Source organism: Trichosurus vulpecula, chromosome 1 (genome assembly GCF_011100635.1).
Source record: "Trichosurus vulpecula isolate mTriVul1 chromosome 1, mTriVul1.pri, whole genome shotgun sequence".
In the NCBI taxonomy this organism is placed as follows: Eukaryota; Metazoa; Chordata; class Mammalia; order Diprotodontia; family Phalangeridae; genus Trichosurus; species Trichosurus vulpecula.
The window spans coordinates 73,278,283-73,294,573 of NC_050573.1; the positions used below are offsets into that span (position 1 = coordinate 73,278,283).

The 16,291-nt window shown below is 49.5% G+C and overlaps 2 protein-coding genes across 4 annotated transcripts; both read right to left on the reverse strand.

Moving 5' to 3' along the window:
• Positions 1-436: 436 nt before the first annotated feature.
• On the reverse strand, positions 437-4,454 carry LOC118846845 (solute carrier family 25 member 41-like). Its single transcript, XM_036755549.1, is given in 8 exon segments — positions 437-1,229; positions 1,628-1,726; positions 1,729-1,771; positions 1,969-2,142; positions 2,521-2,628; positions 3,198-3,350; positions 3,542-3,697; positions 4,077-4,454. Coding segments are annotated over 8 exon segments (984 nt in total). The 5' UTR covers positions 4,149-4,454; the 3' UTR covers positions 437-1,050.
• Positions 4,455-6,973: 2,519 nt separating this feature from the next.
• On the reverse strand, positions 6,974-12,325 carry LOC118846796 (solute carrier family 25 member 41-like). 3 transcript variants are annotated; one of them, XM_036755522.1, is made up of 7 exons: positions 12,242-12,292; positions 10,662-10,809; positions 10,261-10,310; positions 8,545-8,653; positions 8,211-8,265; positions 7,657-7,776; positions 6,974-7,258 (listed from the first exon to the last, which is right to left on the reverse strand). In XM_036755522.1, the coding sequence occupies exons 4-7, from the start codon at positions 8,548-8,550 to the stop codon at positions 7,080-7,082; spliced, it is 360 nt and encodes a 119-aa protein (XP_036611417.1). In that variant the 5' UTR covers positions 8,551-8,653; positions 10,261-10,310; positions 10,662-10,809; positions 12,242-12,292; the 3' UTR covers positions 6,974-7,079. The 3 variants fall into 3 exon arrangements, with proteins under 3 accessions (XP_036611417.1, XP_036611426.1, XP_036611422.1); XM_036755531.1 differs by lacking the exon at positions 10,662-10,809 and having other exon boundaries at positions 12,242-12,325; XM_036755527.1 differs by lacking the exon at positions 12,242-12,292 and having other exon boundaries at positions 10,662-10,878.
• Positions 12,326-16,291: the final 3,966 nt, after the last annotated feature.

Sequence of the window (16,291 nt, forward strand, 5' to 3'; positions counted from 1 at the left end):
GCCAAAACTGCTGTGCACTGGACATTTTAAAATTTTCTTCCTAGTGTGCTCAGAGAAACCAAGAAGAACAGCAGAAAGACCCAAGGTTTTCCTATTAACCCCTTCCTGGGATCCTTGCCAAATCTTTTTATGTTGCAAAATTGCAAAGGCCCCTTGGAAGCTATCTGCATGGGCAAGGGCATCAGTCCTGAAAGAACTGAGAAGTGGCAAAGAGGATCTAGGACAATACCTAAGAGTAAACCCCCAACATTCCCAAATATAAAACTTTCAGGTTTTCATCCTTACCTATTACATTTCATCCGATTGAAGCAGGGCCAAAGATTTAGCCTGATGGGCATTTTTTGAATCTCAACTCTGTCATCCAGTGGTAGCTTTTCCTAAGCACCTTTGTATCATCTCTTTAAATAAGTCATTGATAAAAGTGTTCAACAGCATAGATCCCTAATCTGTTGGAGACTATCTTCCAAATGTACGCTGAACCACTAATAATTCCTCTTGGGTTACAGCCATTTGACCCATTTCTGAATTCATAGAGCTTTTACAAGTGATGCTTCTCCACCTTTCCCACAAAAATAGAATGAGACACCTTGCCCAATGCTTTGCTAAAAATCCGGGCAGACTATACAGAATTATGCTGATGTATGAGTTTTAGGAACCCTGCTAAAAATGGAAATGAGATGTTGTGACTTGGGCTTTAAGCTCCCCTCCCACAACCTAAGTGTTCTGGGCTCCATTTTCTCTTGCATGTTCCAGGTAACCTGGATCCCAGTATCCATTTTGTAGTCCAGATGTCTTCAGCCACTAGTTTTCTTCCCTCAGCACAGAGGCCCAGGCTCCAATGTTGTCCCACAGCTGTCTTGGATCACTGGTTTCACTCCTACAATTCAGGTATGCTTGGCCCATACTCCACATCTCACCCACATACACAGATGCCACACAATGGATGACTTCACTCCTTTATGAACACTTTTACTGTCCCGACCCTTCAAATCCTCCCCAGCGCCTGCTGGGGGTTCTCTGGTCCTCTAACCCTCCAGACAAGAAGGAAGGCTACTTCACTACCCCCAGAGCATTCTTCATGGCTTCATACACCATATAGCTGATGCCCACTGCTGGCAGCACCTTCAGGAGGGTGGGAGTCACCCCCTGGTACAGGCCAGCCATGCCCTGCTGCGCTAGGATCTTCGCAAAGACACCTCGCATGGTGGGATTTGAGCCCTTCACGGTGTCTGTGAAAGTATAGGAGAAGGGGTAGCATCAGTATCAGAGCAAGAAAGCCAAGTACAGTCAGGGGCCCCTTCTCTGTCTCCCACCAAGGGAACAAGTGCAAATGGGGTTTGATTAGCAGGGCCCCAAGACATGGCCAATTTGCAGCAAGGGGGAAAGGAAAGCAGTCTCATCTCCACCCTCAAGTGTTTCCTCTCTGTGAACTAGTTTGGAAGTCCAATAGGCTTTTAGCCATCCCTTCCACAATTCTGTTATCTTGGACCCCCAGCTTCCTTCTGACATTGGAGGGATCTCAAATCCCTTTCTACAACACAGATGTGTTGGGCCTCTGGTACAAAATGGAATTTTGAAAAAGTGGGCATTTTAGTGGTGGGGAGATACGAACTAGAGAGTGTCTTACCTTGAGCCTGCATTCTCATCCGCACCAGTGTCAGGGTGTAGCTGGCCATCTGGCCACAGTTGCTGGACAGTGTGATGGACAACAGGCCAACTGTCCCACATTGTTCGACTCAAACCCTAAGTTGACCCAGACCCATTTGAGGGACTATAAGGAGGGGAAAAAGTAGAGGGGGGCGGTGTTGGGCCAAAAGATTTCTGTGTCCTTGAGAGCCCCCCTGCTTTCTAAGCCCTTCCCCTTGCCCTCAAGGAACCCCCATCCCTTCACTGAGACCCCACTCCCTCAGTGATTCTCTGTCGCATTGCTGGGAGACTCAGCGCAGCCTGTGCCCTACAGTCCCTGACCTCATAGATGGCCAAGTCGGTACAGGCATAAGGCAAAATGCCCAGCATGTTGGGGAAGTAGCCCCAATAGAAGGCTCGGGCTCCCTCGTGCCTTAAGACGTGGTGTGCACAGTCCAGCAGCCCTTTGTACTGGCCCGTCCTCCGGAGCATCAGCCGGGTCTTCATCTCCTGCAGCTGGAGTCAAAGGATCTGGGTGTGAATTCATGCTCTGCACTTACCAGCTGTGCTCTTCTGGGTGAGTGCCTTCATCTTGCTGACCCTCAGTTTCCTCATCTGTAAAATATTCAGGTTGGACTAGACAGTTTCTAACATTTCTTCCAGCTCTAAATCTCATGATTCTATGAGGTGCCTGGGCCTGGTGAATGTCCTGGAAGAACAGGACATGGGACTTGGAAGGAACTGGACATCTTTGCCCCAGCCTTGTCAGGTGAAGCCCCAGAGAAACTGACCTGGTCTGAAAGACTCTGTGGGGAATGGGTGCCAGGCATCCTGTCCCGCAGCTAGTCCCATCCTGCCTAATTTGATAGAGTCAGTCATGGATTAGGAGCTCACCTCCATGGGGTTGATGAGTGTTTGGGAGATGGCCACTGCCAGGGAGCTAGCCAGGATTTTTTCCTGGAAGGGTTGTGGGGTTTTCTGGCTGCACAACGAAGCCTTACTCTGTGGAAAGTGAAGTGACAGGGGAAGAGGTGGAAAGGGAAGAGCCAACAGTTCTGTCCCTACCCTCAAACCTTCTCCCAATTCCTTCCCAGAGTCCCCTCCCCCAAATTCTTTTCCTGACCTCCCAAACCCTCAGGGCCATCCCTGTAACCTCTTGCTCCTTTAATCCCCCCAAAAGGCTGGACAGAAGAAATGGTAGAAGGGCACCTCAGGTGAAATGAACATGTTGTGGGTACTATTGGACAGGGGATGATAAAAAGGGTGAGCACTCGGAGGGCTGTTAGAAAGAGGGGTGTAGGACGAGGTTCAGAGTCACAGTCGGGGTTGAGTAAAGGATAGTACACACATGAGGTTGAGGGTGAGTGACTGGGCCTGGATCAGAAACAAGGTGAGAGTTAGGATAAAAATAAGATTGGGAGTGACGGTCAGAAGTTGGGTCAGGTGCAGATCTGGGGTCTAGAACAGGTGAAAGTGTAGTTCAGGGTCTGTGTAAGAGGGTGGGCCCAGGTCAGGGTCAGAGTCCAGCTCTTGAGAGGGGATGTGGGTATAGCCTCAGTCTCTCCTCCCACCTGCTCAAAGACGGAGAACTTGATGGCATACCCGGGGACAATCTTGAGCACATTGACGCCATTTCCCCGCCACAGGGAGCTGATTCCACCTTCTTGGATCATGCTCCGCATGCCCCCCAGCAAATTCATGATATTTGTTTTGGAGGCATAGACCTGAGCACACAGGGAGAGAATGTCCCCATCCCTGTGCTCAGTCCCTGGCCCATCCCCATCCCTAATCAGTTCTCATGCCCACCCTTCATCACCCATCCCATCCACATTACTATGCTGCCCTCATCCCTGTTCTCCAGCCTTGCCCCCAGATCAGTTCCCTGTATGTATCCCTGGCCTATGCCTGTCTGTACCTGCATGAAGACTTTAGCCCTGTCCAGCGGGGCTGTCCCAGTTCGTGACACAGCACCGGCCACAGCCCCTGAGACCAGGAACTTCCACCAGACTGCTTTGTTGGTCTCCTGCAACACTTCTGCCGGGACCATCAGCTGTTCACCAGTGTCCAGCACCTGGTTGGACCAAGTGCCAGGGTCTCCATAAACCGGATCGATACCCCAACCCAGAAAAATCTGTCCCCTGGACTTTAATCACTGGGGATGAGAGGACCTTGATTGGTTATCTCCTCAGTGATGGCCTCTTCTAGGATGCATTTTTGGATTGAGATGTAAAGCTGGGCCCTGGCCCCTGCTCTGCCATCATCTCCCAAGCTCTATACCATCCCATGAGTCTTTGTTTTCCCCATGGGACCTAGCCAGGCAGCTAGACACTGTTTGTCCCTAGAAGATGTCTACAGAGAAGGCATGGGCAATGTGACCTTTGCCCCCACTCCCACCTCAGGAATGGGTGGCCTTGGAGATCCCCCATCTGAACGCGGCCCTGTGAGTTCACCTGCTGTTTCTCCTGGTGGTGGTAGCCAAAGTTCTGGATGTAAGAGTTAGGAGTCCTGTCATGGGAGTCCATGATGTCGGGGAGAGGAGGGGGAGGAGAGGATTGGGACAGTAGGTTTCCTTCCAAGGCTTTAGTTTGCTGCCGTTTGGCTACTCTGAAGCACAGGAAATGAGGGACCCCCAGGAACCTTGGCCCTTTCCCTGGGGAGGAGGCATGATGTCACAGACTCATTGATGAAGTCATCAGGTACTGCTACCCTGGGGACTGGTATGACATCAAACTTGGGGGAGTGAAATTTCCCAAAGTTACAGACCTACAGAGTGTTTGAGGTGGGAAGACTCTTAGAAAAAAAGTCAGTCCAACTTCACTATTATTTTTATTAATAAAATTTAATAATCCTATCAATAAATTATATATATATATATACACCCACACACACATATTGCAGGGGGGAAGGCAGGGCAATTGGGGTTAAGTGACTTGCCCAAGGTCACCCAGCTAGTAAGTGGGTCAAGTGTCTGAGGCTGGCTTTGAACTCAGGTCCTCCTGATTTCAGGCCTGGTGCTCTTCTCACTGTGCCACCTAGCTGCCCCTCCTATCAATAAGTTATATTACTAAAATTCTATATGCCTCTTTGGGCTGGCCCAGATGATCATAAATGTTTTTCCTTTCCCTTCAAAATGGGTCATACATGGTTGATAATAGTTCAGGTTTAGTACTTTAAGATTTACAAAGCACTTTCCTCATGATAACCCTGTGAGGCAGGTGCTGCAGGCACTAGTATTCCCATTCCACAGAAGAAGAAACTGAGGCTTAGGGAAGTTAAATGGCTCGCCCAGATTCGCCCAGCTGGTAAGAGTCCAGTGACAATTTGAACTTGAACTTCTATTTCCTAACTCAAAGCTTGGTGCCACTTAACAGAAGATATCACCGACTTCTAGAAGGGCCTTTAGAGATCACCTAGAAAGGTTCTTAGCATTTTTGTGTGTCCTGAAACACCAGCTCATCTCCCCTCTCAGCCTTGACTGTCAGTCTGATGAAGCCTAAGGACCCCTTCTCAGAATCATGTTTTTAAATGCATAACATGAAATTGTTCGAAAGGGACACACTTTGGGAAGATATGTTAGTGATTTTAAAAGGCCTATTCTAAATTAATGTAGTGAGTTTGGTTTGCGTTCTTGCCCACCACTTTAAGCTGAAGGAATCCAACTTATGAGCTCTTTTGTCTTATGGTTGCAATGTAAAGGAAAGTTGAATGATGGGTTTGAGAGATTTGAGAGATAACTAAAGGTTTGACTGGAAATATGAAAAGCAGATAAGAAGGTTTAGGGACAAAAGGAGATTAGCCCTTTTTGTTCCGAGAAAATGTTTGAGAAGATATAAGGAAGTATGTTGGAGAGAGTATGCAGAAGTATTTTAGATTTAAAAATGGGATAGTTCAACCAAATTACTGCTAAGGATGATAAGAGTCATCAAAACCATTAGGCTTAGTGCAATCAACTTTTCTACCAGTTTGTTTAAACACTTGGTCAGATTTGTTTCTACTGCACCCTACACTTGCAAACTGCACCCCGCAGGTCCAAGACCGTGACCCATCACCCCCTGGACCTGGCACCAACCCAGTTCCGGACACTGGCTAAAATCCCTACTCCTTAATGGAAGGACCCTGTGAGGTAGGGACAGCTCTACGCCCCCTTTCAGCATGAAGAAGTTTCAGAAATTGAGACCTTCGTCCCTTACCCCAAATGATTTTGGGTCCTATCCAGTTAAAGGGGGGAATAATACAACAGGGTATTGGAGGAGTACTGGAGTGCCAGTAGGTATTGGAGTGGGGAGTGCACATTCTAAAAAATGTTTTCAAAAATGGTACATAACTAAATTAAGGCCTACTACGCTTCTATTTGTGAGCTAATCTGTTGTAGCAATTTGACAGTGATAACAATTAGGGCCAAAACTGCTGTGCACTGGACATTTTAAAATTTTCTTCCTAGTGTGCTCAGAGAAACCAAGAAGAACAGCAGAAAGACCCAAGGTTTTCCTATTAACCCCTTCCTGGGATCCTTGCCAAATCTTTTTATGTTGCAAAATTGCAAAGGCCCCTTGGAAGCTATCTGCATGGGCAAGGGCATCAGTCCTGAAAGAACTGAGAAGTGGCAAAGAGGATCTAGGACAATACCTAAGAGTAAACCCCCAACATTCCCAAATATAAAACTTTCAGGTTTTCATCCTTACCTATTACATTTCATCCGATTGAAGCAGGGCCAAAGATTTAGCCTGATGGGCATTTTTTGAATCTCAACTCTGTCATCCAGTGGTAGCTTTTCCTAAGCACCTTTGTATCATCTCTTTAAATAAGTCATTGATAAAAAAGTGTTCAACAGCATAGATCCCTAATCTGTTGGAGACTATCTTCCAAATGTACGCTGAACCACTAATAATTCCTCTTGGGTTACAGCCATTCGACCCATTTCTGAATTCATAGAGCTTTTACAAGTGATGCTTCTCCACCTTTCCCACAAAAATAGAATGAGACACCTTGCCCAACGCTTTTCTAAAAATCCGGGTAGACTATAGATATAGAATTATGCTGATGTATGAGTTTTAGGAACCCTACTGAAAATGGAAATGAGATGCTGTGACTTGGGCTTTCAGCTCCCCTCCCACAACCCAAGGGTTCTGGGCTCCATTTTCTCTTGCATGTTCCAGGTAACCTGGATCCCAGTAGCCCCTTTGTAGTCCAGCTGTCCTCAGCCACTAGTTTGCTTCCCTCAGCACAGAGGCCCAGGCTCCAATGTTGTCCCACAGCTGTCTTGGATCACTGGTTTCACTCCTACAATTCAGGTATGCTTGGCCCATACTCCACATCTCACCCACATACACAGATGCCACACAATGGATGACTTCACTCCTTTATGACCATTTTTACTGTCCTGACCCTTCAAATCCTCCCCAGCGCCTGCTGGGGGCTCTCTGGTCTTCTAACCCTCCAGACAAGAAGGAAGGCTACTTAACTACCCCCAGAGCACTCTTCATGGCTTCATAAACCATATAGCTGATGCCCACTGCTAGCAGCACCTTCAGGAGGGTGGGAGTCACCCCCCGGTACAGACCAGACATGCCCTGCTGCGCTAGGATCTTTGCAAAGACAACATTCACAGTGGGATTTGAGCCCTTCACGGTGTCTGTGAAAGTATAGGAGAAGGGGTAGCATCAGTATCAGAGCAAGAAAGCCAAGTACAGTCAGGGGCCCCCTCTCTGTCTCCCACCAAGGGAACAGGTGGAAATGGGATTTGATTAGCAGGGCCCCAAGAGGTGGCCAATTTGCAGCAAGGGGCAAATGAAAGCAATCTCATCTCCACCCTCAAGTGTTTCCTCTCTGTGACCTAGTTTGGAAGTCTAATAGGCTTCTAGCCATCCCTTCCACAATTCTGTTATCCTGGACCCCCAGCTTCCTTCTGACATTGGAGGGATCTCAAATCCCTTTCTACAACACAGATGTGTTGGGCCTCTGGTACAAAATGGAATTTTGAAAAAGTGGGCATTTTAGTGGTGGGGAGATACGAACTAGAGAGTGTCTTACCTTGAGCCTGCATTCTCGTCCACACCAGTGTCAGGGTGTAGCTGGCCATCTGGCCACAGTTGCTGGACAGTGTGATGGACAACAGGCCAACGGTCCCACTGGGATTGTTTGACTCAAACCCTAAGGTGACCCAGACATTTGAGTGACTATAAGGAGGGGAAAAAGTAGAGGGGGGCAGTGTTGGGCCAAAAGATTTCTGTGTCCTTGAGAGGCCCCCTCCTTTCTAAGCCCTTCCCCTTGCCCTCAAGGAACCCTCATCCCTTCACTGAGACCCCACTCCCTCCTCAGTGATCCTCTGTCGCATTGCTGGGAGACTCAGAGCAGCCTACGCCCTACGGTCCCTGACCTCATAGATAGCCAGGTATAGAGCAAAATGCCCAGCATGTTGGGGAAGTAGCCCCAATAGAAGGCTCGGGCTCCCTCGTGCCTTAAGATGTGGTGTGCACAGTCCAGCAGCCCTTTGTACTGGCCCGTCCTCCGGAGCATCAGCCGGGTCTTCATCTCCTGCAGCTGGAGTCAAAGGATCTGGGTGTGAATTCATGCTCTGCACTTACCAGCTGTGCTCTTCTGGGTGAGTGCCTTCATCTTGCTGACCCTCAGTTTCCTCATCTGTAAAATATTCAGGTTGGACTAGACAGTTTCTAACATTTCTTCCAGCTCTAAATCTCATGATTCTATGAGGTGCCTGGGCCTGGTGAATGTCCTGGAAGAACAGGACATGGGACTTGGAAGGAACTGGACATCTTTGCCCCAGCCTTGTCAGGTGAAGCCCCAGAGAAACTGACCTGGTCTGAAAGACTCTGTGGGGAATGGGTGCCAGGCATCCTGTCCCCCAGCTAGTCCCATCCTGCCTAATTTGATAGAGTCAGTCATGGATTAGGAGCTCACCTCCATGGGGTTGATGAGAGTCTGGGAGATGGTCACCGCCAGGGAGCTAGCCAGGATTTTTTTCAGGAAAGGTTTGTGGGGTTTTCTGGTTGCAGAAGGAAGTCTTACTCTGTGGGAAGAGAAGTGACAGGGGAAGAGGTGGAAAGGGAAGAGCCAATAGTTCTGTCCCTACCCTCAAACCTTCTCCCAATTCCTTCTAGGGGGATGGTGTTTTCTGCCTCTCAGGGTCCTCCAGCCCATGACCATGAGCCTTAGTCTATCTGCTGACCTACACATTGAGGCCAGACGGTCTGACTGCTTTACTGGCTCAAAAGCCTCAGTTCTAAGGTAGGGGGAGGAGGGAGGCTGCCATCACCCACAAGTATGTACCACCAGCCTCTTCGTGAAGAAGGGTTCCGGGCTGGAGGAAGGGCAGGATGTGCTACAGGGCCATGGACCAGAGTAGGGGTTGTCGAGGCCACAGGTGGTCCTCTACAGCCTCCACCTTGGCCCTCTGACTGACTCCACATGTGGCCTTGAGGCTGCAGCTTCCCCACCCCTAGTCTAGACTCTGGGACCAATCCTCTGCTCTTTCCTACCCATGATGTTGCCTCAGGCACAATAATTCCCAGTTATAATTCTGGCCCAGGGATGGTAGGTTATGCACAGAGGGGTTTCACCCAGGCCAATGCTGAAGCCCCCTCTGAACCCTCTCTCCCCAACCCCTCCCAAATAAAGACACCACAGGGGCTGGCCCTGGGGACTTAGAAAAATGTATTCATTTGTTTCCCTTTGAAATGGTACACAAACAGACAGACAGACAGACTGTGGGTGGGGGTGAGGGAGCATGAGTAGGGGAAGAGGGACCTTTGGATACTACTTCTCCATAAGTACTAGATTCTCCACTTTCACAGAGAGGAAACCTTTTAATACCTTGATTCCCAGATCTCATCTCCACCCCCAGCCTCCAAATCCACCTATAAAAAGTAGTCTATACAGAGATTCCTTGGAGCATGGGGAAAGGTATGGAGAGTGTGTGTGGAGGGGAGAATAGGGGGGCCAGCTGGGTGTGGGAAGAAGAGCTGTTCCTTACCCCAATAGAAAAATAGACCTGGGTTGGGTGATTTTAAGACTTCTTTCTATCTTCCTGCACAACTGGAATGTGTGTGTTTGGAGGATGCTGGAGGGAGGGGCATGGATCTAAGTATGGCTCAGCAGGAGGTCCTAGCCCTGTCCTGGGTCCCTTTTGCAGCCCTGTTCAAACTCATCTCCTACTTAAGGCCGAGGAATGGGAAAAGAGGGGAAGAAAAGGGGATCTGAGAGAAACCAGTAGAGGGTTCATCCCGAGCTATGGGTTTCTGGAGGGCTTCTGCCTGGGGCAGAGGGGTCTCCTTCCTCTAGCTGGGATTGGCTAGTGTGTCTTCCCTATACTGCATTCCCCCTCAGATGTGTTGGGCTAATCTGTCACTACCATGGAGGGGAGGGTTAGGGAGTCAGGGGATGGAGGGGAAAGGTCCAGGGAATTTGCACTGCCCATTGGGGAACCAGTGGTGCTGCAGTGCAGGGGTATGGGGAGAGGGCTGGGGAGAAGACCAGATCATTCCCAAGTCAGTGCAATGGGTAGGTGTGGGTGAAGCTGGCCCTTAGAAGCCAAGAAAATAGGATCCATGACCAAGGTGTGACTGGCAGCTTCTATACGCCCACCATGCTCCCAGCCCAACCCTGGCCTACACTTACTTAGTCCCACCATGCCATCAGGGACACGGTACTCTTCTGTCATTGAAGATCTGCAATGGGATAAATGAGGAGATCACTGATTCAAATGTGAATAGAGAATCTGGACAAAAGACTTGAAGGATCACCTGGAAAAAGAACAGCTGCCCTGATACACAGAACTGCAGGGACTGCTCAAATCAAAAATACATGCACTAGCCAACCTACATAATACGAAGAGCTTCTTGAGGTTCTACTGGCTGCCTACACAAAGGCAAGGAGAACATGTGGGCATCTGTGATGCCTCAAGCCATGGCATTACCACGACATCAATATGCCTCCCCCTCCCCCCTCCCCAGACCATATATCCTTGGGCAAATGAGGCCACTTTATCAATGAGATAACATGTAAAACTCTTTGCTAACCTTCTCACTTTGCTAAATTCTCCCAGGATGCTCAAGAGTAGGCTGTTCCTCAGTTCAATTTCACCTTCGAATATTCAGTTTTGAAGTTTGGTATAGAAGCCTATGTTCCTAGGATTCCAATCTCCACGGCCACAACGCTTCCTAGAGGCTGGTTCATAACCAAGAAAAAACCACTTCAAACAAACTCAGCCTTACTAACCTTCATTCTAGGGTCTGTTTGTGGGAATAACTGTCAAGCAGTCCAAGGAATAAGAAGCCAGAGCTTTGGTCATTCAATTAGCCACTCCTCACACAGCTTAAACTTATGCCTCCGGCCCTCAAGTCCTTCAAGATACCACTCAGGGAAAGCCTGGTAGCACCTAATCCTCCTCCTTCCACCACTGGCTATGCCCACAAACCACAGAGGCAGGCATGTGGGCGTTCCCCTAACGGGACAGCTCTGAGTTTTCATTAGTCCTGGAGCCCATTGCCTTCCCCAAGGTTGGCACTTAGTCCATGTGGAAGACAATGTTGATTCTGTCATGACATGATGTTATCGCATCTTTCCCAAAACACCAGGCTGGAAAACGGGTGGGGGGCAGAGGAGTGGGTCACCCATCTGGGGGTGCTTTAGAGCACCACTTGCAAGACTTGCAGCAGACAAGACCACCTTCCCTAGCAGCCAATTTCGGTAAATCTGCCCCATCACACACAGGGGCCCATTTCAGACGACCCACAGATACTATGTTCCCTCCATAGGGTCCATACGAGAAATAACAAGGGACTCAACCTTCAAACACAAAAAAAAGTCCAACATGTGTTTCTACTGTGCAGAAACTAACCATAACAACGCCCCCCCCCCACCCACTAGAGAAAACGTTAGAAGCAGCTGGGTACTCCGAGCCGGACTTGGGGGGCTCTCGAACCATACGTCCCACCCTAGGGTCCCAAAGCCCTGGAGGGGGGCCCCACCCACGGCCAGCTCCTGAGCCGCTGCCCAGAAGCCTGGGGGCTAGGGGAGGGCGCCACAAGGAAGTCGGGGAGAGGTGGAGCTGTGCCCCTTCCCAAGCCCCATCTTCCTCCCATGGGGGAGTAAGAATGAATGGGAAAGAGTCACTGCACCCACTCCCACTCCCACTCCCCCCACGTGCCAAAATGTAAGAGGGAAGGTCACGGTGCCCCTTCCCACACCTCACTTTGGTCTCCCCTCGCACTGACACAATAAATGGAGGGGTGCTCAGTGGAGTGTGGGTGCCTGTCCCCTTCCCCTTTACGCACCCCTGCGAGGAAGGAGCAATTAGTGAGGATCGCTGCACTCTCTTCCTCCCCACTTTCCCCCTGCTCCCAAAGTACAGGAATGAGCTTGGTCCGGGGGGTGCCGGGCCCTCGTCTGGACAGACTCCAGAGGCCAGGCCCCCTTCGAGGACCCAGTTCCGGTCTCCGGTCCCCGGCCCCCGAGGCCCCCCAGGCCCCAGGTGCCCCCCGCGCACGCGCACATGCCCCCCCTCCTCAGGCCCTCCCGTGACCCCGGCCTCGCGCTCCTTCCTCCCCTCCGCCCCCCAACACTGACGCCGCCGCCGCCGCCGCCGCCTCCTCCTCACCTGCCGGGCCGGCTGCACAGCATCGGCGAAGGCGTCCTTCCGGATCCCCGGGGCTTCCCCTCCGGGCGGCGGGGCAGAGCCCGGGCCTCGCCCTCGGCCCCCTCCAACTCCCCCGTCCTCGGCGCCCGGCACTCCCGGTGGCGGTCCCCGGCTCCCCTAGCGTCAGCCCCGGCTCCGGCTCCGGCCCCGGAGCCTCCTCCTCCTCGGGCAGGCGGCGGCGGGCCCCCAGTGTTGTAGTCCGACATGGCGGCCGAGCAGGGCGTCCCCTCAGGGGGTAGGGGGGCGAACGAGGCGATGCGACGCAGCCGGGACGCGCCTGAGGCGGCGGCAACTCAACGACGGAATGAAGCCTCGCTCCACACGGTCGCAAAGGAGTCTGGGAGCAGAGCGGCTGGGAAGAGGAGGGCGGGGGAAGGGCGGCGGGGCGAGACCGGGCAGCGTAGGCTGGCAAATAGGGAGGGCCCCGGGAAGTGAGTGGTGGAAGGCATGGGGCGGGGCACACTGTCACCAATCCTAAGGAGACGGGGACGTGGGGGGTGGGGTGGAGTGAAGGGAAGGCGGGAGATGCAGGCAGATGGACAGCTCGCACAATCAATCCACGATGAGTACTCCGAGAGAAGGTGGGGAATTCCGGGCCGCCAGAGAAGACGAGGGGGCCAATTAGGCGAGCATTCCAGAATCGGGAGGCGGATTCCAGGGAAGATTGACAACCACGACAAGGCAATCGGACGGGAAGGACGGCCAAAGTGAACTCTCCCGTGAGCGCCAGAAGGGAAGGAGCTGGCTTCCGAAATGATTGATGTTTATAAGATCCAATCAGGTTCACATAAGAGTAGGGGGCAAGTTTCTGTTAATGACTGCCATGAATATAAACCAAACTCTTACGAATACGGGCTTGATGGGGTGGGTCTTTCTCATGATTGATAGCCACGATACCCACTCGTCTTTCAGCATTCCTACTGCCAAACAAAGTGAAAGGTTAGGTGGCACAGGCGGGACCTGCTTGATTGGCATCTCTCCGAACAAGTAGAGAAAGGAGACAGAAGGAAAATCAATTTTGATGGGAGCCAGTGGAGGGATAGCTGCATCAGGGCGGGCCGAACCGCCGGGCCAAAATTGGCGGAAGAGGAATGACTGATAGCTTTACTGACCAATGTGATGAAGGGCTCTTTTCGCTCCCCTGCGTTGTAGAAATGTGCTGGCGCCTGGGGTCTGCAGGAGTTTTCGAGCACGTGGTCTGCGGCTACAGGGCCTTAAATGAAGCCAGCCTTGGGGTGTGAAGCCGGGAAAACCCTGGATGCTGGCCCTCCAGCTCCCCGCCCACAACCCAGGCACTCCAAGAACCTTTAGACCAAAAGTCTCCTACACTTAGTGGCTTGGACCTAAGTTGAGTGACTTGAGCCGAGGGTCCCCAGCTCCCCAAGCCAACCCACATCCCACCTCTCTCCACTCAAGGCATACTGAATTTTCAAGGGCTCTTCTCTGTAACCACCAGGGCATCCTAGGCCACCAGCTCTGTGCACACAGTCGACAAGCATTAAGTAACTTGCTGGATATTGAAGGGCAAAAACTGAACAGGCCCTGCGTGTAGGGAGGTTACATTTTATCAACCATTGTTCCTAGCTCTGTAGGGCTCCAGCAGAATAGTCTATTCCTTTGAATCCTCGAAGGCAGCTACCATGCCCCTCCTAGAGCATCTTTTTTCTAGGCTTAAATCTCCCTAATTTCTTCAATGAATCCTCTTATGGTTTTGACTTGAGACCCTTCACTGATTTCCTTTCTCTGGATGGCTTCCAGCACATGAATATCCATCTTTCCTAGTATGTGTTATAAAGAACTGAACATTCCAGATGTGGTCTGGCAGGGCAGAGGGGCAGTGGACATCACTCCCCAATCTTAAACAAAAGCCTTCTCCTAATGCAGTCTTATATTTGTATTATCTTTCTTGGCTACCAGATCACCCTGTTGACTCATGTTGAGTTTATGATCCAGGAAAACCCCCAGATCTGTTTCAGACTATCTTTCTCTTCCCCTCCCCACTTACTCCCATCTTGTACTTGTGAAATTGATTTTTTAAGCCAAGTACAACAGTTTTACACTTGTCCTCATTACATTTCATCTTTGGCTACACAGTCTAGCCAAGAGGCCAGCAGAGTACAGCCAGCAGAAGGACTGAATCCAGTCCATAGCCTGCTTAAGCATGAGTTAAGAATGATGAGTGTTTATTTTAGCAATAAAAATTTATCATTCTTATTTAAAAAATGTAAAACCCAAGATTGTTTAGAATCCTTACTAAATTACCCCTGTTTTGTGACATGTGCAAATCTCTGGAGCCTGCTATCTATGTCTTTATCCAAATGAATGATAAAAATGTTAATTGGCACAAGGCCAAACACTGGTAGCTAGGTGGGGGTATCCCATGGGAAACCTCTTTCTCACTTGATATTTAAACTCTTAATGACTACTCTTTGCAGCTAGCTATTCAATGAGTTTCAAATATAGCTAATTGTATTATCACTCTTGTTACTGGAAGCCCTTTTTCCTCCCTTAGGAATAGCAGGTAAGAACCTGCCAGATGCTTTGCTTAAATCCAATTGAAGGGGGCAGCCAGGTAGGTCAGTGGATAGAGTACTGGGTCCGGGGTCAGAATCTAGACCTAAGTTCAAGTCTAGCCTCAGATAGTTACTAATCATGTGACCCTGGGCAAGTCACTTAACGTGTATTTATTTTAACCCAGTGGAAAAGGAAATGGCAAGCCATTCCAGTATCTTTGCCAAGGAAACCCCATGGACAGTATGATCCACAGGGTCACAAAGGGTCAGACATGAGTAAACAACAACGTTGAAACATCTTTGTACCCACAAAAAGTGGAACAGCTTGTTTCTTGATTGTACTAATTGTATACTAATATAATTATTAGTAGAAGAGTGGAAATAGAAATTCTCACCCCATTTTATATAAATACGGAAAGCCCATACTCCTAGTTCAGTCAATCAATTAATCAGTTTAAACAAGTTTAAAAGTAGGTGTAAAGAATTCCTTAACCAGTACGTGAGGAGTGAATAGCCCACACAGGAAATATTTTGTGTTTCCTTGAAGAAAATCAGCCATGCTCCATGGAGCTATGTATAATACAACAAGCCACTTTAGAAGCTCATAGTCCATCATCAGGAAATTCCAATCCCTAAGGTTAACTCTTACAACCCTGATGGGAGGATTAATTAGGTGCATTCTGGGGACCCAACACCTCAAACAAGTTGCTGAAGTAGCCCCAGAAAGAGTGTTACACTAGCTTTAGAGGATATGACTGAATCCCCCATTGGGGGTGTGTGCTATGTTTGGAAAATCCACCAGGTGGTGCTCAAAGTTTGAGTTATTGCAGGTCATTCAACGGAGCATGCCCAAATATAACCAGTTGTTTTAGTCTTTAGGTTCACTGCTAACTGTGCATCCCTAATACCCTTGGGATTCACATTTAAGGTTGAGGGGAATGGATATATTCAAAAAATAAATAATTCTCTCCAAGTTTATGTCTCTCACTCATCTTGGATTCCCATCTTTCTTCTCAGTGAATCCCCCATAGAACTTGTTCGTGACACATATAGCCTAACAAGTATTTTCTACTATGAGATAGAAAGTGAAGTATAACATTATTAGTACCAGAGTGGCTGAGTGTAAGCCATTGGTGCTACTTGTAGAATACTTTGAGTTTCTAGATTTTTGCACTGTCTCTTTGGCGTCAGGCTTCTTTTCTCTCAAAGTGCTGGCTACCATCAACCATTCTCAACTTCAAGATTGTAGTTGGGAAAGGAGAGTAATTTTACCATAATGCACGCCTCCATGTTTGACTGATAGGGGTCATTGAGTCTGCTTACTGGACACAGTTATAACCTTTAGCCATTATGTCAGTTAATGGTCCCAGAAAAAAAGATTCCTCTTGGCTACTCAACATGGCTCAGTTTCCTTCTCTACATCTCCTCCTGAAGTTTCCCAAACAGCCAGATCCCTAAGAGTGAATCAGTCACTCAGCATTTCCATTTCCTGGATCTG

Bases quoted from the DNA above. Each gene is read 5' to 3' on its own strand.
- LOC118846796 (XM_036755531.1), bottom strand. The intron at 7,777-8,210 runs GTAAGTGCAGAG...GGGTCACCTTAG, and splicing joins CACCCAGAAGAGCACAGCTG to GGTTTGAGTCAAACAATCCC. The intron at 7,259-7,656 runs GTAAGACACTCT...ATACTTTCACAG, and splicing joins GACGAGAATGCAGGCTCAAG to ACACCGTGAAGGGCTCAAAT.